The sequence below is a fragment of the Daphnia pulex genome, chromosome 5 (assembly GCF_021134715.1).
Source record: "Daphnia pulex isolate KAP4 chromosome 5, ASM2113471v1".
In the NCBI taxonomy this organism is placed as follows: Eukaryota; Metazoa; Arthropoda; class Branchiopoda; order Diplostraca; family Daphniidae; genus Daphnia; species Daphnia pulex.
This window is the reverse complement of record NC_060021.1, coordinates 804,592-826,755: the sequence shown is the minus strand read 5'-3', so window position 1 is coordinate 826,755 and position 22,164 is coordinate 804,592. Positions and strand designations below refer to the sequence as shown.

Sequence of the window (22,164 nt, the reverse complement as noted above, 5' to 3'; positions counted from 1 at the left end):
TAACGCACCCTATCAACTTTTTGTTGGAGGTTATAGTAATATAAATGAGGGTCCTTTGTGAATAAGGATGTGACATTGAATGTAAGAAAAGGAAAATACTGTGAAACAATCAGCAAGCAAAAGCACTCAAAGAATAATAATGATAACGACAGAAATCAACAAGTTTATTCATTTAATTTCAAAGGAAGAATATTTAGCGCCCTTTTATATTTCCGTGTGTATAGCTATACCCTTTATTATATTTAAAGATATTCTATTTATAGATAATCCGGAAGGAACCTAATATTTTTGAATTGCTGTGCCTATACTTTTTGAAACCTGTCAGTCACCTTATGATGTTGTAAATATTTGGATATCATATAGATATGGGCACGGCGATATAGGCGTTTGAAATGACTCATAGATCGATAGGCTGTGCTGTTGAATGTGCGACCCTGTGACTGAATGATTCATTCGCCTGCTGGCCGATCCTCACGCACGAATATATTTAATTATGAATATGTTCGTCTACGCTTTCAGCAACAACGCGTTTCCCTTATACAGACTTGTGTATATACATTGCCCGTACATCTTGCAGCCTTACACCGATTGCATTATTATTTATACATTGCCAAAGAACACGCAGCTTCCACAAAGGAGAGAAAAACAAATGTTTGGCATCATTCAAATTTAATTCGGCAGAGGCGTTCATTTGTTAATTCGTCTATGTAACGCAAAACCTTATGTTTCCCTCTCTTGCGATGTAACAATATTTTGAATAAGATATCACGCTTGAATCGAATTAATTTTACTATAAGATATGCTGCGCTATAGTATTGTATGTATATATAGCTATAATACCGCGTGAACCGCGCCATCTCTTAATCGAATCGTTGATCGTTCACAGTATAGCGGCACATATCCGGGCATTATTCCAAGAATTGTATTATAAAAAATAAAAAATAAATTTTTTTTTGTTAGGCAAACTACTCTCAATAAAATGGGCGTAACAATAAATATTTTTTTATCAGCGAATAAAAATAAAATAATGAAATGAAGAAAAATGTTTTTTCGAAGGCTCAACTTTAATGATTAGTGATGTTGCTTCGGCCTATACGGAGTCGCCAGCATTTAACGTCACGAAAGAAAATTGGACTTTGACCATTTCGACGAACTGAACCCCAAATCGTGACGGAGCATAATCTGCAATATCTAATAAACCGTGCATGCTCCCGCAGTTGGCATGCCGAAATCAGCAGTTCCTTACACAATAAAACTCCCCTACAGCCATAAACCAAAGGTTGCCGAACTGACCACAGAGAATACAACTCCATGACTCTACAACTATACAAAACCATCAATATTCCTTTTGTGTAATCGCTGTGTTCTTCAAATTAAAAAAAAAAAGTTCTTTTCTTATTAGATTTTTAAATAAAAGAAACTTATGCAACGTCATAAAAGGTTTCTATTCAACTCGGAAGATGTCATTGTTTGGACTTTGGAGATAGTAAAGGTGGGTTTCGGGATTGAAGATAACTAGTACTCACCTGTTTGTTATCTGTGAAGTAGGACCTGTAAACAGGTTTTCCCGTCGTCATTTTCCCGCGCGTTCCCACAGGTTCATTTGTCGTGATTTTCAGCCGATCCATCACGGGTTGGTATTTACGACCCGCTAGCGGACCTTCCTATGTATTATCTCTACTAAATATGGGCCTGATGATTAATGGCGTGCATTTGAGTATGATTATTATATCACGCCACCGTCCGTGCTGCTGCTGCTGCTGCCATTATTATTATGGTCAACCTATTTAGACGCGACCTAAAACTTACATTTTCCCTTCTTTTTCTTTTGTCGTCATTCTCATTCGGTAAAATATCTACGAAGGAGGTCAAGAGCAAGCGGAAAGATATAATTTAACGTAGGCGGCCTATCCAGACGCAATAGAATATCCCACAACACTTCGGGACGAATAGTTTTCCTTGATAAATTCAGAGGAAATAAAATGGTGTAATAATTTTTTGAACTGCATTTTGGACTGTTTGATTGTCTTTAGTAAGGTTATTATGTTGATGGAATAATGTTTTTTAATGAAGTTATACCCATGTAGGAACTGATGTCCATTATTTCTCGTGTCCTGGAAAACAAGTGACCCGATTTGGCGCTGAGAAACAGCTGCCAAGAAAAAAAGTATAACTAACCAATAGACAATAGTTAAATAAAAAGCCTCACAGGCGACCAGTTGATGCCGATGAAAAACAGCAGCAGCAGAGTGCGAAGAACTCCCTAAGCGGGAAACAGTCGATCGTAACGAGAACCGTGTGCAGGTGCGTTTCGCGCAGTGGGGGGTCACCTTATCTATTCGTATATCCTGTTCCTTTCTGACAATTTCTTTTGACTTGTTCAACTTTTTATTTTATTTTTCTTAATTTTGGGCGTGCTGAATGCAAGAGCCGGGGAGGAAAAATTCACTGTCATGGGCAACAAGCTTTTTTGGAACCAGCAGAGCGATTGTGATGTATTTTAATATGTCATCAACCAAATAATTCAAAAGAGAAAAGGAAAAATAATTTACAAAAAAAATGTATGGTCTCAGCTGCATTTGGGCCCTTGAAGCCTATACACACACAGGCTGTATAGTGTGTACGTTATATCGTATGATAAAGCTTTGTTGCGTCACAGAATGGCATCACGCAACCCCCGCACACGCGCAGTGAATGTTAAAAGTTATACACCAAACAAGGAAAACAAAATTTTCAAAACAACTGGAACACAGAACATTCACAAAAACAAATGTCACCCAAATAAAGTTCACTTGTGATTTCCATAGTACGTAGGGGGGAAAAAAAAATTAAAACCAAACAGAATAATAACGAAACAAAATCATAAACAGCAAACACAAAAACATAAACAAATACAACAGGACGCGGATCGTCTCCAGAGCGTAAAAATTAAATCGAAAGAAATGAGGTTTTCACGCAAGCAGTTTAGTGTATAGTTTACTACATATACCCTTCAGTATTCCGATCTTTTTTTAAAGGACAGGTGGGAACAGCAGAAACAAAAAGAGCCCAAAGAAATTCAACTCAAAAAAGGATGAGAAATCGATTAATAGGATTGAAAGAAAGGAGAGCCCCTTTTCTCTTATCAGATGCGGTTTGTCTATATCGTGATGAAATCATTAAACAGAGTAGAGTAGCTGGTACGTGAATAAGACCGGGAGATGGGAATTAAAGGACAAGTCGAGACAAGACGACAAATTCAATTCCAATACGTAAAAACCAAAAAAGTGACGAAAGTCTAAACGTTTCGATCGGAGATAGATAAGAAAATGGTAAAACCCAAGACGTACGTGTGTGGGAAATGGATCTTATTAGACACACACAATAAGATATAACGCAACGGTGACGAATATAACTGATGATTGAAGAGTATTGCACACATGTTGCCATTGCCTTTACACAGTTCCTTTCGATTCCACATCCGAAACAAAATGATTAGACCAACTGTTGTTTGTCGAGAGTCGTCGCGTGAGATCCGACACTATAACTCTTGAACCAGTTAAATACAAATCGTCGCTATTAGAGTAGGATTTAGGTCACAAAATGTTGGCTTGTTTTTTGTTTGTACCAAAGTTTACGAACCCAAAAAATTTCTGAAGAAATGAAAAATGTAGAGATGGTGGTATAAAGAATCAAAAGGTATGAATGGAAGATGGATGATGACTTTGGGTCATCATCGAGTTCCCCTGGCCTTATATAGGAAATCCGTATAGGGAAATAGAAGATATGAATTCAGAATTCAATGTGAAAACTCTCTGCTGCTCTGGAGACGATCAACAGCACGCGGTCGCTGTTATGTTTGGAAACCAAATAACACTCGAAACGAATTCTACATGCCTATGGCTAAAAAAAAAGTCTAAAAAACAAACCAAAAATGTAAAATTCGAATTTCAAATGATTCGGAATTTGAAATTCGTGCGCCGAAAAAACTCAAAATAAAATTACAGAGTGGAAATAATATAGAAATGCAAACATAAGTTATAAAGAGTCTAAAAAAAAACCGATTTAAAAAAAAAACAAGCACAAGAATGTAAGACGGAATACAAGAATACGAAAAATTGGAAAATAAAAGATGTAGTGACATAATAATAACCGAAGAAAGTTATATTATTATTCGTGAATGAATGCGGATTTAGCCAGGAAATTGTGCTTTGATTCAGTTTCAACAGAATGGTTCGAAATTCATCCGCCAACACAGGACAGAAAAATTATAAAAAAAAGAATTCGGGATGATATGATAATACGGTTGTTTTTCCATCTTTAATTCTTATTAGATGGTGGTCGTTCGGTCGGCGATAATCTCACTCTCTTTCGAGTTGGCGACTCGGTACTGGTAGGATTCCAGCTCGACTTCCTCTTCGGGCGAACGGGCCTTGAAGGCCTTCTGGTAGGTGAGTGCTGCCACTACGCCACCGACGATCGGTCCCGCCCAGTAGACCTTTGATTAAGAAAGAATCAAGCAATATTTATAAGACATGTGACGATAATTATACATAGAACGCATTAACATTTGATAGACAAAGTATGTCGGTCTAATTGAATCGTGACGATCGAATCGGGATTCGCTGTATACATCTAGCTTCTAGCTCCGTTATTCCATGAATAATCGAGATTGTTTGGGCAGCGTCGCCAAGGTTGCAGCTCACGTCATTCGATCGTGGTCCGGCTATGGAATATCGGCACCATCACCGAAGTGTTGTTTTTCACGGAGATTCATTTGAATTTGAAAAATCGTGGAAGAAGAAAGCGCACAGCAGCAGCTGACGGAAGGAAACTGAAGGCACGCGTGGGAAACGTGATGCCGATTGCACTGGTGTCATTATAAACCGACTTGTAATATTATTCGCTCCTGTATAATATCTTAGCCTATACATGTGATGCTCTTTTTTCGGAATGATTGACACTTGGACACTATTATATACGTGACAAGTATTGATGGTGTGATAAAGCTCAACAAATGAATATCCACCGACACATTACAGCTCAGTTGTTGTTTGAAAATAATCGACGAAATTATAATTAACTCACCCAGTGATAAGCCCACTTGTTGCTGATGACTGCCGGTCCTAGGGAGCGGGCTGGATTCAAGCTACCACCAGTGTAATTACCCTAAATTTTTTGGAATATATAAAATTGTATGAAATTTATTAGCTGTATACACTTTCCAAGAAATAACGAATAACAAATAATAATACAAAAGGACACTTCAACCGCCAGCAAGAAATAATAATGCACAGTCACGTCACACAACAGTCGACAAGAAATTTCATTGTAACCGGAACTCTGTTTGCTGCTGCCGAGAGTTTCTGATCCGCATCGGCAGTTAACTTTCACTTTTTTTTTTTAGATTGTACACACACCAAGTATATATTTGGGTTTTCTTTTTGATTAGAAAGATGCGGGTAGAGTCTAGCTTGGTGGGTCCGGATATTCAAGAATGAACAATTGAACGTCGGTCGAGGCCGTCAACCAATTGAGCAACGAGGACGAGCAGCACTTGACCCCAATTACGTACACACACCAGCAGTCGACCGTATTTATACAATCGGTATTATATTGACTGAGCATGTACAGCGCTCCTACATGGTGCGTGAAATTGAATACGTCGGCCGCCAGCACACAGTCGAGTGCTTCCCGTTCGTTAATGTATACAACCCAACAAGAAAGAAAAAACGACATTCAATTCCAGCACGGGAATATAAACATTGACGGAGAAGATGAGAAACCAAAATTAGGTATGAGCATTAGTGTAATAGAGTCGACGGATGACTTACGGTGGCCAAAATGGCGGTGGCGATGCAGAGGCCGATGGCCAACGGGGCCGATCCTTTGACGTCTTTGCGGTTCTCGTCGCAGACGCCAAAGACGACCAGGACCAGCGTGAACGTCGAGAAGAACTCGACGCCAAAGCCCTGCGTCGGGGTCAGGGCTTTGTGGATCTCCGTCACGCCCAACGTATTGTGGAAATCGCTCGGCGTCAGAGCCTGTTATATAGAAAGAAAAAAGGATATTAGAATTTGATATTATTAAAGATTTGAATTTGAATAGAAAGTGAAACGTAATCATCTCGACTACATTTAACCAAAGTCAATGCAGCTGAGATTCTATACGTGATGAGGTCAAACACGCGTCATTCCCGCAAGCCTCTCTCGTGCTGATGTAATAACAGCCGCATTGTTCAGACAATGTTGAATTGATCAATTGTTGTTGTTGTTGTTGTATTATATACCTGGAGAAGAGCAGCTCCACATATGGCGCCCAGGCACTGGGCAACGATGTAGAAGATGGACTTGACGATGGAGATTTTGCCGGTCACGAGACAGGCCACCGTCACGGCCGGGTTGAAATGGCCTCCGCTCACATGTCCCAAGGCCTTTTTGGAGTTGAAAGATTTATAAAATCAAGATTAAATCAGATCGGATGAGAGAGCCCTGTTTACACGGTACATACATACGTTAGCTATGACCTTATGGTAATTATTAATAAGTACCGAGAATATAACACTGAGTCGTATAGCCTCAAGAGATAATTACATAACTGTTAAACGAAAACGTGATTTCCGCATGTGATTAGACTTCGGTCTAACCCGCATTAGAATATATAGGCCCTACAGGCATTGTTACAAGACCTATACCCCAAATTCAAATCACAATAAACCATAAAATTCGTTAGTCGTATTAGTTTGTCTATAGTGCAGTTAAAATCGAAATTAAGTCCAAACTGCGGTGAAATGTCGCTCCTTGACTTTTTCATGTTGTATAGCCTTTCTCTCGTTCAAGGTAATCACCTTTTATTACGCTCTATTCTCTTTGTTTTGTTTGGTTTTGTTTTTTACCATTTCCAATACAAAAACAAAAAGGAAAATTAGCGCCAGAAGCATCACGGCTATATCGCAGCAGCCAAGTTGTTACGCTCATCCAACTTGGCAGCGGGAAATTCAAAAGCCAATTCACGAAGGTCATCAGATCTCAAATTCCCTCGTGATCACAGGTCTATAGGCCATAGTTGTCAACTTAAAAGTAGTTACGCCATTCAAAACATCTTGTGAAACGCACAATTGATGTAGAATTTCGGCCATTTCCATAAGCTTGGCATTCAAAAGCAACTTTTTTTGGGGGGTATACATCAGTTGTTGTTGGTCAACGACAACAGGAAGTTCCTTGTTCGTTTCGAACGATAAGGATTCGTATTTTTTGGCCACCAAAAACGGCCGCAGGTATATAATACACACACACCGTTGGTGACGACATTCATGTAGGACTTGAGGCCCTTTGCGCAATGCCCGCTGTGATAATAACCAACCGAGGTACGACCGAGAGTCGATTTCTCCCAGGAGGGTATAATAATAAAAGGACTATAGATTTCGGTAGTTTTAGCTGATGGCTAATTTACCTGGGCCATTGTTGCGATGGTGACGCCGAAGGAGAGGGCGACCTGGACAATGTGCGGCGAGTACTGGTCGTTCCATCCCTCGACGCAGGAAGCGCAGCCGATGAGGACGAGAAAGAGCGGGCCGACGAATTCGGCCATGAGCATGCGCCAGATGTCGCGGTTCTTGTTGAGCTCATCGCAGCCGAATACGTTGCGCATTCTCGCCCAAAATTCCATGAAACGACCAATTTTCGTAAAGGATTGGTTGGACGACCTGGGCGGTGGAGAAGAGTTACTGGGCACAGCAAAGCGACTCTCGGGAGTTTCGCTCTGGTGCTCACGGCCGAGAAAAAGATGAAAAACAACGGGAGCAAAGACCCGTGGATATATAGCTGCTGCACCCTTTGCAATACAAAGAGTAGAGAGAGAGCACAGGGACTTGTTTCTTTTTGTCGATTATTCACAAGAAATTCAATTGGAAACTGGGAGATTGTCTTGTGTGTGCTGGATGTATAGCACCGCTCGCTTGGCTGCCTCGACTCACACTGGCCAGATAACAGGGAATCCACCTGATGAAAAGGCGAATTGAGTGGGGGCTGTATATATATCCCGGCCAGCCAGCAGTAGCACAGTCCCGGCCCCTTTATCGCATTGCCTGCAAGGGCTTTCCTCCTCTTCAAACTATTGGCCCTCCCCTCTTACACACACACACACCGAACGCGCATAGCCCAGTCTCAAAAAGGCCTATGCCGAGTGGCACCACACACACTCTATGACGCAACGCTGTCGACTGAGCCAAGGTGTTTTTCTGATGTTTTGTTGGCTTAAAACAGCTTTTGTCTGGCGATCACGAACGCGCGTTCTGGTCGCATATAGTATAGAAAAAGATAGCCAGTATATGCTGCTGCTGGCCTTCCACGAATTGGCAATGAGATTAACTCACACAAATGATGTCGCCATCCTACCAGCGACGAGAGGGTTTTCTGGTGGATTGCGTCGGCAATGGGACGTGATCGTGAGTCTAGATGTCTATAATATTATGACGACACTTAATAAGATGATCGGAAAAACACTTAGACGTCACGGAATCACAAGATCTTTCGACCCGAAAGGGTTGGCGAGAAATGCTGCTGTGTCAGACGATAGAGAAATAATCCAACGGCCTATACTGATATTCGAGCTACAGGCAGTCTGCACTGGTTGTGACCGTTTTCTAGGGATTTCGAGAGCAGTGCGGTGCAATGGTCTCGGTTTATATTTTTTCACCATTTTTGCCTTTCTTTTTATTTCTTTTGGTTGTTGTTATTTTATTTTGAAAGAATGTTTGATTTAGTATACCGATTCATACCGGCTATTATATTGCACCGCACTGTCCGGCCATACTCCATTTCGCAGTTCGGTGCCATTCAACTTCCGGTTGGCATTTTTTCGCGGCGATACAAAATTACAAGTCTTTTTTATAACGGCACTGATACAAATGTATAAAAGACCATCCGCAATATGAATGAAATGTCTAAAATACACACGGAATCTTTTTTTTATTATATTATTATTTAATGATATTTGACCATTGAAAAATCGTCGTCCGTTTTTCAATACCGACACAATATCTACCAATGAATTATTATCATTTCCATTTTAATTTCAGTGGCGCCGGGTTTTTATTTTCTTTCGGAAGGAAAAACGTGTGCCAATGACCGCACCCATCATAATAAATAGCCTTCCCCTCCTTCTCGGTCATCTACTCTCGTGTATATAAGCTATAGCGCGCGTATATTATTGTAACATTTTATTTTCGTACGATCTTAGAAGAAAAGAAAAATTCCCCGTTGCCCTGGAGCACGAATCACACGCCTTTTGCTGTCATGCCTTTTTCGTTTTTTTTTGGCTTGTCTTCTTAAGGACGTACATAGCCGAAGGTATAGGGACCAGCGCAGTAGGTACATTTGCGTAATAATAAACAGCACACAGAAGGAAACTAAAGAAAACATTCGATCGTCTGCTGTGCGCCAACAGCAGTAGTAGAAATAATGAATTTGGTCGACCTTCATTTCACGCATGTGCTTGACTTTCAGCTTATAATACTGGTGAAATCAATTAATTTTTATCAGGTTTATAAATGTATACATTTTTGTAACCCGGCGATAACACACAATGTTCATTCAGTATAAGAATGTCAGAAATAAAGATAATAAAAAGCTTTGGGGGGAGCTTTAGTGTACTAACTAATATTAATTTAAACCGCAAAGAAAGAAGAAAATGAGAAAAACATCTCGTGTTGACTGCATGGACAGATAAGGCGGAGCTCAAAGCTCAATTAATGTTACAACACATGTCGGTCTAATACTTCTGCTGTGTGTATAGGGGGGGAATAAATAAGGAAAATGTAATATTGAAATATAGACCACGAGTGGATAATAATAATATAGAGCTACTTTATAACTCTCCTCGAGTGGCCAATGATGAAGACAGACTGTGTTTTGGACCAAAGTATTTCGAATATACCATGTCCTATAACTAAATAGGGTCACTTTCAGATGGCAGCAGCAACTTATTAAAGACAACGTCGAAAACATTTGGATCCTACTATAAACAGAGTCAGTCGTTTCCTAATGGTTCTCGAGTGGTTTCGTTAATGAGCGACGAGCGACGAAAAGCAAACGAGATAAAAGAGAAAATGCCGCAGCAGCAGCAGCACCAATTGAAGTCTTCCCGTTTGAGTCTCGTTCAACTATTTGATTACATTTATTGAATAATGCGCGGTCGACACTGGGCCGAGACATATCTCCCAGCTGAGAATCCCGTAGAGTAGATTTTAAAAAAGAAAAGAAAAATAAAAGTAAAAACAATCTCCCCTCTCTCTCCTAAAAAGCGCAACAATAACAACTCCATATCAGGGAAGTACGCGCTGCTGACGCTATCCATTTTCAAGCCGGCAAAACGACACACAGAAGACAAGCGCGTTGGCGTATAATACTATACTATCTCCCGAACGTAAAAAAAAAAATGCTAATCACATAATAGAAAAAGGTTGGGAACGAACGAACTTTCTCCTTGAAAAACACGACTCGCCGTGTTTGCGACCGCCAGCCAAAAAAACAATCGACCAAATATATAAGCGACCAGACTAGATTTTGGCTGTATCTTTACTTTAAAATCAACACGGCACAAACAAGTTCTCATATAATAAATCCAATTAATTATTTTTTTTGTGTGTGTGTGATAGACAGGCAACACCTTTCATTTAAATTCTGATAACATCTTTGAGAATTAAAATTCCATTTTTCTTATGTCAATTTTCATTTAGTTTTCTAGATCAACACTATTGATTCATTCGCCGGTAATTAAAGTTAAAAAGAAAAAGCGATAAGCGGCCAATGTCACACAGACATATTCAGAACGAAACAAAAAAAAATTGCGTTCAAATATCTTTATCAGTTGTTATTGGCCAGTTGGCCCATTTATGGCACCCCACATCACCATCGACCGTTTTCGTAATCTCGCCATCGATGCCGTTATCAGGGAGAGGTTACACGGCGACAATGAAACGGATTCTTGACTTTTTGTGATGGGTCGTTTATGCTGGGGTTTTAATCTGATTTGAAATATCTCGTCATCACCGAGCGTCCCCAGTGACAGTCGACGAAAGCTGTTTTTTTTTCTGTTATGTTTGGCTGGGTTTGGCGTTATCATTTCGGTGAGCTCTTAAGTTTAGGCTCAAAGGTTATCTTGGCTATGCACAAATTGAAATGAGAACTTTTGAAAATAGAACGGCGGATAAATAAAACGCAATCACGATCACGATATAGGAAATTAGCAAGAGTGGGACAATCTCGGCGGAGCCAATAAACCCGAGAAACCAATTTACAAGTTGTGTAATTGAAAATGAATTAGATATAGAGCTCTGCAACTTCGGGAAACCAAGGCTAAGGTGAATGTTAATTTGAATTCGAATGGTCTCTATGTTTACAGCAGACAAATATAAGCCCGTGGCATGTTATGTTTTCGTATCTAGGTGAAGTACAAAACACTCTACGGTACCTAAATAATAATTTAAAGAAAATGGATACATTGTTTTTTACTCTACTCGAATGTTCTGTTATTGTATGTATTAAAGTTTTCGATCAAAAGCTTTCGTCTAACGAGATTATTGACATGTTTTGCGGGCAGCCGTGCATTTTTCAGTTATCTGTTTGCATTTGGGATTTTCCATAAATTTTTATACTCATCATTGACAGCTGTATTTAATCCACTCTGTAGACTCTTGTCTTGTAAGACTAGATCAAATCCGTCAAATAAATCCAGAAACAAATACTTTTGTATCATCAGTTAATCCAACGAAAAAGAGAAAGTCATGATTTTCGTCAGATGTTTTTATTTTTTAATAAAGTTATTCTGTCTGACTTTTAACATTTAATTTCTGTATTTGTTGTTCTATTAAGAGATATTCTACTGCAGCCAATAAAGAGTGTGGATATCAATCGCACGATCAGCTGTTATCACAGGTGGCATCTGCTCTACTTTTTCACATTTTTTTCACGCACTAAAAAAACAAAAAACAAAAATCTAAAATCTAAAATACAATGTCCTATAAGTCACTGACCTATGCCCGACGTGTTCAAAGCTAATATGTACACCAGCTTGTGAAAGAGCTGCCGCTTACTGCTCTAATTTGTTTTTCGTAAAGGAAAAATGCACATCCAACTGATAAAAAGTCGTATGAGACGTGTCGATCTCCGACAAATAAAGTGTTTGATTGACGTTTGCATCTACATATAGACCTGTTGGGCAGCAGAGAGAATGGCTTCGGGCTTCTTCTATTAGTGCATCTGTATCAATAAGAACTTTGAAGTGACGGACTAGCTCTTTAAAAATCATATCTGCCGCAATATGTTATATAGTTTAGTAAACAACCAAATTCCTGTGGAATTGGGTTGCCGTTCAAAGATCGCATCAAAATTGTATTACCCGTGCCAAGTTAAAACGTTCAGTTCTCATCTGAAAAGTTTTCTCTGGCTTTCTCCAATTTTCGTTTGGACCTTTTCTTTTCCCCGGTAAAGAAAATGGTGTGACACCATTAGTGTGATTTTGTTGTTGTTGTAGGTTTTTATAAGAACGGCTATAGCCAAAGTTGTTGACGTCAGTTGCTATTCTGCATCACGTTCGAGGTCCGGTTATATGTTCCACCCTTGCCATCGGCGTCAACATCTGTTTATACTGAACTCGCGAACCGCTTATTTCCAGTTTGCATATAAAAACAGTCTGGAAGCTTCTGCTACATGACGAAATCCACGACAACAAGAAATGTGAGTTCACATTTTTGTTTTTTTGAAAATAACGTCAACTGTTGGCCAGCAATAAAAAAAAATTCCGTTTTTCTGATAAGCGGTAAAAGATAAAGATAAGCCGGGTTTTTCTCGTTAGATTTTTATACAAAAACACTTTGCGTATTAGGATAGATTCGGACGTCAGAAGGTGAATCCGTAATTTAGCCACAGGGTGCATCCCGCAGACATAAAATTATACGCGGGTTTGCCCAGCAGAAGCTGCTGATAGCAATAATGTTATGCGGCCGTGAGGACAAATCGCGACTGGAATGTGGAAATAGAATTAAGAGAAGAAAATCGAGGTCTTGGTTGACTCGGTGTTATCCTTCGCTGTTTGCCTCATCTGTTGAGCCTTGACCTATTAGCTCTGCCTAGATTTACCGAATTTGTCGTTTTGATTCTATAATTCGTTTATCCGGTAGACACTATTAAACACCTTTTTCAGCTTAGACAGACAGTTATTTAGATGGACGTCCTTGACTATAGAGAACCTATCATTCCAGTTTTATAGTACATGCCAGCATATATAGACGTTGAAGTATAACCATAGGCAACAGGTTATCACACTAAACACACGATGAGAGAAAAAATTCAATCAATTTAATTTTAAAGCGTTGCAATGTGGGATATAGGCTGACGAATTTAAAAAAAATATAGTCGTCATTCTTGATGATTAACAACTGTCATTTTTGAAACGTTGAAAATATGCTGCGCAGCATCAACTGTCAGAAGAGCCTAATTGAGAGTGGCTCTGACGATAAGCCGAGAGAAATCATGTCAAATAGTGACTTTGAATCGACCGCTTCCTCAGTTCTTCCCCCCCCCCCGTTCCTATATTATATAGGCCAGCGTTGATTGCACAAGCAGGAAAAACATCATTCAGACGAAAAATGAATTTAATGTTTCTCTCTTTCTTCCCACTACTGTATAGAGCCCATATAATCTTTGAGAGTCATCTATATAGGCCCTATAGAAATATAAACCCACATGAAACGTGTAGCGCGACCGGAGACGTGTCCGCCGGAGTGTATGATGAATGGAGTGTCGAGTGCTGTACTCCTCGTGGCGTAAATAACGTCCTTCCTCCTCGATGCCCTTCTCGTCTATAAAGATATAGTGCTCTGGCGGGTATGGGGTCCACGCTAATTGTAATTTGATTGAACACTCTAGCATACTACCACTTTACATTACGAGAAGTCACCCCCATTGCGCAAATGACCGTGCGAAAATAAGCATGGTGAAATCATTTCCCTCACTCAAATACCAGTTGCCACTGCATTAGCAACTACAAAATAGCTAACATGTTCTCGTTTTTCTTCTTTATTTTAAAATAAAATATAAAAAAAAAAAAAAATTTTCATTCTGGAAAAAATTGTTCAAGTTTCACTTTGATTCAAGTGTTTCAAATTCAAATTTCGCAATTTGATCGTTTACCAACAGATAAAGTTGCGAAGTACAAAAACAGGCCTGATCTGCAATTGAGCTATTTTAAAATGAACCCTGACTGAGAAAAACAAAAACAGCCAGAGAAAACAGTTTCAGCCAACTGCATGGCACAGGAATAATCGTACTCCGTTCTCCGCAACAATTGACAATAAACGCCACTCAATAGTCAGAAAGGATAGATGGAAATGAATTTGTCCTACCTTGAAGCCTGGGAAATGCAGCCAGGCATTCACAAGTGCTTTATCCATCCGCTGAAAAGTTGAATCTACCAGCAGGGATAGGTAAAAGGGAGTCCTCGTGAATACACCAACATTCACATGGGTGTACACGAGGACAAAAAGATAGAAAGGGGAATTGAAGAGATCCTTAACTCGGTCGGCACTGGAAGTTTCTCCAATTAAATGGGGTGCTGTTTATCTAATTAAATAAAAAAATTTCAACAATGAGTTTACGTAAAAATATTTACACTTTAAACAATAAAAAGCAAGAAGTTGGAAACAAGACAGCTGATGTAAACCATGGCTATACCCTAACTAGTAATAAACAGGTGAATTGAAGGTTTCCATGAAATATACTGCATTTTCGTATAGTCAGAACTTTGCATCATTCAAAAAAAATCTGGCAGGTCACATGCAGGTTAATAAAAGTAACGAAAACTATTACCTAAGCAATGATAGGCTACTGTGATTGTTGCTGATGACAGGAGTTCATCAGTCAAATCATATGTGACTGGAGGTCCAGCACAAGCAAAACTTTGCTGTTACGATGGCTGGGTTCAGGCCTCAAATCTGCAGAGAGGAAAATGTTACATTATAGTGCAAACAAACTGACATGCAAGGGGATAAATAATGCTAGCAGGAAGTAACAATTCACAAAATTGGAACAAGTTTCACTCTTCTATTTAACCTCCTATAGTCACCCCATTTTTATTTTGAGTATTTACCTGCCAAACAGCATGAAGTGGAGAGCATGGAAAGCTGCGACAACAAAGTTTACATAACGTTGACCACATTTTTGTTATTTTATTTTGTGCATCCACGTCCAAAAAAGTAATCGTTCCGTTTTTTTTTTTGAAATCTTATAATGTCGATTAGTCTCCTTTTCGAAACTTGTATCTCTTATTACGACTTACGAAGACGAAAGCAGACGCAGACGACACTAACACACTAATCGTCTAATTGGCAATACTTAAAAATTAAGATATCGATTAGAATTTAAATCGCCCCCCCCCCTTTAAATCCAAACCGCAAAAAAGGATAAAAGCGGTTTAATCGCTAGCGCTCACTTGTATTCTTATTCCCTTGTCATTGATAGAAAGCTAAATTTGCTAAAATGCCAAATTGTTAAATTCTAACCAGACTTCCTATTAGTATACAATGAATGCGTCTGAGTGCGAAAAAGGGTGCATCTCACAGTGACGGAATCGCACTAGTAAAGGTGGCCATAAATAACAGCTTTTTTTTTTTGCTCATAAATACATAGTGTTGAAAGTAAAGTGTTTCATAAGTAAAATATATCACTAATAATTTGATTGTTTAGTAACTCGAAACAGTACCCATTAATAACTAGTTCTTTAAGTAAAATGTCTCATAAGAACGAAGTTCTTGTGGTTCTTGTATCATAAGAACTTCGTTGCATTGATAAATTGTCTCACTAGTATTTCTGTTCACAAGTAACATCAGGTTAGGTTAGGTTAGGTTAGGTTAGGTTAGGTTAGGTTAGGTTAGGTTAGGTTAGGTTAGGTTAGTTTAGGTTAGGTTAGGTTTGGTTAGGTTAGGTTAGGTTATAAAATTGGTAATTCCAGAATCACAATCACGGCGAAGCCGTGAACATCATATATTATTATCATCCACGGCGAAGCCGTGAACGTCAAGTTATTATCAATCACGGCGAAGCCGTGAACATAATTTTATTATTATCCACGGCGAAGCCGTGAAATTAAATTCGGTATCATCCACGGCGAAGCCGTGAAATTTACATTCGGGATCATCACGGCGAAGCCGTGAATATCATACTGGCTCATAGGGGGTGTTACTGTTGATGCCTGTTACTAACGAGACGTTGTCGTTATACTACAAAATACTACTGTATCACTTTCCCTTTTCACACGAAATTTTGAAAAAGAATTATGAAACAATTTACTATTGGCCATTTGTTGGTATGAAATTAATAAATTATTTAGAAAATTTTGATTTTCTACCGAACGGTATTATTTGAGATACGTTTTACTAGTGATACACTGTAGCCATTTTCAATTTTACTAGTGATACAAATTACTATAGTACGATACTTAAGCGCCTTTTTACTACTGCGATTCCGTCATAGTGCTACGCACCGTGCAAAAAATAGTCTGTAAAACTGTATTAGGGAGAAAGTTGCCTTGTAAAATTTATGGGTCCTTTTCCCCCAACTGAAATATTTTCATTTATTGAATAAACGCTGACTGTTGAGTATAAGTCAGGATGGCCGAGCGGTCTAAGGCGCTGCGTTCAGGTCGCAGTCCAGTTCTCTGGGCGTGGGTTCGAATCCCACTTCTGACACAAAATTTTTACTTTTGAAAACTCAACCATATATTGCAGCAACTCTGACTTGTTTTAATCGCGATTTTATCATTTGCGTTGATAAATTCTTTAAAACATAATCGCAAAAGCAAGTTATATTCCCACTTGATCACTTATAATTATCTCAGCGGCTGGCGGCTACATGTGATTGGTTGTAATTCATCGTTTAGTGATGTATTAATATGCTAAATTTCTTTTATCTTTATTAAAGTAGAAAGCCTAACGATAAATCTCTCCTATAAACAAACAAACTTTTCCTCTAATGTAAATACTAAACATCGCTGCTTCGAGCAAGGAAATAATTCTTTCGACAAAAATCCAGAACTGAAAATCAAAAACTGAATGGCTGATGAAATCAAGCAAGAGTTCTTAATTCGAAACAAATTAAACAAACAAAACATGTCTTCATTCCAGTTCAATTACAGGTATGTCGAGCTTGGGACGCTTAGGTGGAGGGACGACGCAGACCTCGTCAGTTGTAATAGGTGTTGAAGAAATCGCAGCAGCCAATTGTTCCGCTTGAGCAATTTCTTGGCAGAGGCGGTTACGAAGTTTTACCAATTCAATCAATTCAGCTTTCCTGCAAAAAAAAACTTGTGCTCTGCGTTCAAAGTGATTTCGATTTTTCACAATGTCACACCGAGAATTCTTTCCACTTCCAGACGTAGTAACTGAAACACTGAAATTGTTAGACTGCCCCATGGCCTGGAGACTTTCGGCCAAACGACGAGCCTCGGCAATTTCATTAAATTTCATGTAGATCATAGACTCTTCAGGTGAACGAAGAAATGCTTGGACTTCAGGATAATTCGGTACAACGGCTTTGGACTGCTGCCAGCTGAATATCGGTTCCTTCAGATTCACGGAATGCTGAGCCCAGTGGTCCACGATGTGCACGAAAGCAGCAAAAGCGGGAGCGAAAGCTTTAAGTGCTCGCTGGATAGAAAGATCCTTCAACAAGATTTGCACAAAAAGATTGCCTCGCGATGAAAGAAAATTTTTGCAAACACTCTGTGCGAACTGTTTCCACGACTCTTCATCTTCAAGCCACAAGAGGCAATTGACGATGCGGGTTGCTACGTCCAAGTTGACAAGCGACACAAACTCCACAGTGAACAAGATTCTGCATATGGTGCGATACCAATCCATGCAGATGGGAAATTTCTTGATGTTAGGACGGGCATCGAACTCCGATTTGAAGAGCTGCAATACAAGATCCAAGAGTTGAGAAGCATTTAGTTTGAAGATGAGTGGTTGAAAGGCTTCGGCGGTGATCTTTTGTTCAAAATCAAATCTGTTCTTCTCTCCCAGAAAGAACAGTTGCACACAATCGACTATGGCTTCGATTAGTAGTTTTGGTGGAGCATTGATAAGGGTGGCAGTCGATTCAATGAGGGAATTCAGAGAAAGTGAAATTTCCACGATCCAAGAATTTACAAGCGAAGCACAAGTATCCATGATTATCTGTCTTGATGAGGAATCCAATTTTCCCCAAACGTCAGGGGAAGACATAATATCGCGGAGTAGGCCGGATTTGTTTTGTTTGCTCCATGATCCAATTTCTTCCTTTTTACAAAATTGCTGGAACAAAGTTTGTGAAAGAGACTCATCATTCACCTCAATTACAGCCTTTATCGACTGTAGAATGGTGCTTCTGCTGAGCACAGCAGTGTTGGTTTCATTCAATCGCGAAATCAGGAAAACGCAAATTTGGTGAATAATTGTTGCGGTTGACGAGGGTTTTTTCAAATGCCTGGAGCTTGATTTTAAAATGTCAAACAAGACGGTGGTTAACTGCTGAGCGTTCAACTTCGACAAAAGTGATGAAATTGACGAAGATGGTTGCGCAGTGGAGTTGCTGGAATTTTTTTCAACGCGAACTACAATTCGAAGACAGGACGATAAACTAAGCAGCAGTCGAGTTTCTTTCTTCTGGTACAATCTATTGACGTTTGCTGGCGGCTGAGCCTCGCCATGAAGAATCTTTTGAAGCTTGCTCGTTATGGAAATTAGCTGTTTATCAACTAGCGATAGCACAACTGACAGGCCTATTTCAGAAGATAAAGCCAATTCCAATATTAGTGGGGATGAAATAACCTTTTCCAATGCTTTCTCCGAAGAACGAGATTGATTTTCTCCAGGGTTGGCTGGAACGTGGAAAATTTTAGATATCAGAGTCTGAAGCAATTCTTCGTTTCCAATCCTAAAGTAACAGCATATCAAGTCAACTATCACATTCCCCTTGATCGACGAGGAACGAAGATCACAAAGAGGCAGGGCTTTGCACAATTCCTGGAACATGTTGTTACAAGAATCCAAGTTCTTGAACCGCGAACTAACTTGAGCTTCTAACTCCAGAACCAGGTTGCACTGAATTGAGGATTTCAGTTTTGAGAACAGAGTTGTAAACGACTTGGGTCTCAGGGGGTTTGCAGTCTTGGCATTTTCTTCCAGCGAAATTATGAACTCAACGTAACTTTGGATTTCCGATTGTTTTAACCTCTGGGTCTGCTGCTTGTTGAAGTTGATCAATGAGGACAAAATGCGATCTCCAACTAATACCGCTCCCTCTAAGCAATGAAAGTTCAACAAGTGCTGAGCTAAACTGATTATTGGTACCAGCTGCTGGACGATTCGATCAGGAGAAATCATTTTCTGAATTATATCAGCGGAGTCCTTCCAACCTATTAAAAACAATAAGTAATTAAACAAAAGTAATAAGATGAACGATAGGGAATTAAACTTACCAATGACTAGACATTCCAACTCAGCGATCGCCTTAGAAACTTGTTCTGTTTGGATCCCTTCAAAAGTTCTTTGCATGCTGCTGACTCGTTCTTGTGGCAAGGGATAATCGGAAGCAATAATCTTCAGAAGACTGAGACCTTCCTCACGCGCTCGTAAAACAATACAAAGACGAAGCAATCTTCGAGTCAATTCACCTTTTGCTAATATTGTTTGGGTCCACACCTTCCAAGGATCAGCGGAGCAAAAAGAAATGATCGTTCGTAAACTCTCAGTAGCATTCTGTTGGTTTTTCTTGAGCCAACTAGTTGAAGAACTCTTAACTTCCATTTTTTCTATTAGTACGTGAAGACCATAGCGAAAATACATCTGACCCGATTGATGCTTAGGCCAAATGACCAATATAAAATAGTATGAATGTTTTTCATAAGTGGTCGGTTTACAATAATCACATCCTCCACAATCACATTCATCCTCCGTGTCAGTTATTTCACTGTCTGATGTAGACAAGTTTCTAAGAGGTCCAACACACTGATTCTTCCAATTTAAATCCATGCTCAATTTCTTTGATACATCTTTTGAGTCTATCCATCGCGAAATTTTGGTGGTAGATTTTCTTTCCTCGTAATCACAGTCGCAAATGCATCTGCAATTAGTGCGAGTTATGGAAACGGTTTTGGTAACCACAGCTAAATGTGTGTCGAGGAAACCACAACATTGCAGAAGTTGCGCCAATTCCTGATCTTTTCTTTGGAGTCGACGAAACGTGAAGTCATCTTCGACATACTTTTCTTCGAGAACAAAAAACAAAACATTTTCTTCAAAAGTCCCGACTTCATTCACTTCAGAATCTTCCTCGTCTTGATTTTCGTCTTGATCCTCGTTACAAGCATTTACTCCCGTGGTGCATACACCATCCTGAATCGATACGCCCAACGATGTTTGCTGTTGAATTTGGTCGTGATGATTATCATTACAATTTTCGGACAATTTAGAGGTAGCACCTTCCGTGCTTCCAATTTCAGAAGTATTTTCTTCAGCTTCCAACAGCAAAGAATTTGAATCAAGTTTTTCGGTTGAATGATTTTCAGACGACCATGCGGCGACTGTCAGAGCTTCAGAAGTGAATGATACGTCCGGGTCGTTTGGCAACATTTCATTTCTGGAATTCTTGTTTTGTTTATCACCGTTTCGATTATTAATCCAAGTTGGAAGAGATCCTTTAATATTCTTCAGAGCGGTAAGAAAGACAGTGAAATCTTGCGGAACTATAATCTTGGCATTTGTCCAAACAAGATCAAAGACTAACGTCAATTTTACTCCTTTTGTTATGGGTTCCATTAAATGCTGACAATTTCCATAAAACAACGATGCGTAAAAACATCGATCGCTGTCTTGATGATTGTCAAACACTTGCTCTTTTCCTCGATACTGAACTTTGAAACGTCCACCTTCATGACCACCTTCCACGGGTACCTGAAGAATAAGAGTACCAAACGAACCTAAACCGTCAAATGGAAATGAAATCAATCGCGTTATAAAGCATAAACATAAAATTTATATACCAAATTCTTTCTGCGACTCCGAGATACGCTGGTAATGGCCATCTGATTCATATAAAATCAACTGGTGAAGATTTGCTTGAACATTCATCAAATCAGAAGGCAGGTCTAGATGGTGCATAACCATTGACAGCAACTTGAGATCATTGATAATAGTTGAGGTTAGTTTTGAAGCATTCATTTGTAAGGCCAATCTTTTTGAGGAGTCGAAAAAGCTGTTTAATCCTTTTCCATACAGTCCTAATTCAGATTTTTCCTTAAGCCTTTGAATATCCTGTTCCAATTAAATTATCAACACAATTACCATAATAGTTTTTGAATCAGTATTCAATACCTTAACAGAAACTGGAATTTGGATGTATCCAAGTTTGTCAACTTTTAAAGGATTTGAGGTAGTTCTATCAAGAAACAGTTTTTCCCCAAATGCAAAGTCAACTTCAGCACCTTTTTTTCGAAGATTGACAGCTTTGAACAGGCGTTCTTTGTCAATTCCAGTGCTAATGACAAGAGGAACAAAACCATTTTCCAAGACACCAGGCGTGTGTGATGCTCCCTGATGCACAATATCTTCAAAATATGCCATCCTCCAAGTGCCAGTGATCTGATTTTTAACTAAACCATAAGAAAAAAAAACAGTAAGTACAAGTAAGAAAAATTATAATAAATTTCATATTGCATGAATGAAATTTTTATGGGAAAATTAATGGAAGGATCAAGAATAAAAAACTGAGTTACACTTCTAAAAAGCTTCTAACATGCAACCTGAAATGGCTCTGATGGGTGATGGAACTGATGGTTGATGCAATAAAATTTATTTCAAATGTTATAACTACTCTCCAAACGGCACAAACGGCACACCATAGCTGTGGCTACTGGCTACTTAATCCTAGGCCTTTTGCTACTCATTCCCTCCCGATCAACCTATAACTGGTAGGTGGCGCATCTAGCGCTAGCGTTTGCAAACTCGACTAGTCGAGCTCGATATGCCATTCGCACCGTTGCCGCTAGATGTACCAGCTCTGCTCCCAGTTAGGTACGTCCGTAAATTAGTAGAAACCCAAACGTTAATTTAAATCTCTCCTCCAAGCAAACAAAATGTTTTCCTTGATATAA

At 39.3% G+C, this 22,164-nt stretch overlaps 2 protein-coding genes, 1 long non-coding RNA gene and 1 other non-coding gene across 5 annotated transcripts; 1 reads left to right on the top strand and 3 right to left on the bottom strand.

Moving 5' to 3' along the window:
* Window positions 1–4,128: 4,128 nt before the first annotated feature.
* On the bottom strand, window positions 4,129–8,197 carry LOC124195130 (aquaporin AQPAe.a-like). The gene is made up of 5 exons (XM_046589641.1): window positions 7,432–8,197; window positions 6,269–6,412; window positions 5,814–6,023; window positions 5,068–5,148; window positions 4,129–4,477 (listed from the first exon to the last, which is right to left on the bottom strand). The coding sequence occupies exons 1-5, from the start codon at window positions 7,645–7,647 to the stop codon at window positions 4,310–4,312; spliced, it is 819 nt and encodes a 272-aa protein (XP_046445597.1). The 5' UTR covers window positions 7,648–8,197; the 3' UTR covers window positions 4,129–4,309.
* Window positions 8,198–13,530: 5,333 nt separating this feature from the next.
* Window positions 13,531–15,334, bottom strand: LOC124195131. The gene is made up of 3 exons (XR_006875142.1): window positions 15,127–15,334; window positions 14,847–14,971; window positions 13,531–14,600 (listed from the first exon to the last, which is right to left on the bottom strand). It is a non-coding gene; the product is annotated as an uncharacterized LOC124195131 (long non-coding RNA).
* Window positions 15,335–16,639: 1,305 nt separating this feature from the next.
* Window positions 16,640–16,723, top strand: Trnal-cag. The gene has a single exon. It is a non-coding gene; the product is annotated as a tRNA-Leu (tRNA).
* A 399-nt stretch (window positions 16,724–17,122) lies between these two features.
* On the bottom strand, window positions 17,123–21,939 carry LOC124194978. Of its 2 annotated transcripts, none has more exons than XM_046589397.1 (5): window positions 21,814–21,939; window positions 21,386–21,663; window positions 21,055–21,325; window positions 19,492–20,991; window positions 17,123–19,428 (listed from the first exon to the last, which is right to left on the bottom strand). In XM_046589397.1, exons 2-5 carry the CDS (start codon window positions 21,632–21,634, stop codon window positions 17,150–17,152), a joined length of 4,299 nt encoding a protein of 1,432 aa, XP_046445353.1. In that variant the 5' UTR covers window positions 21,635–21,663; window positions 21,814–21,939; the 3' UTR covers window positions 17,123–17,149. The 2 variants fall into 2 exon arrangements, with proteins under 2 accessions (XP_046445353.1, XP_046445352.1); XM_046589396.1 differs by having other exon boundaries at window positions 21,787–21,911.
* Between the last annotated feature and the right edge of the window lie 225 nt (window positions 21,940–22,164).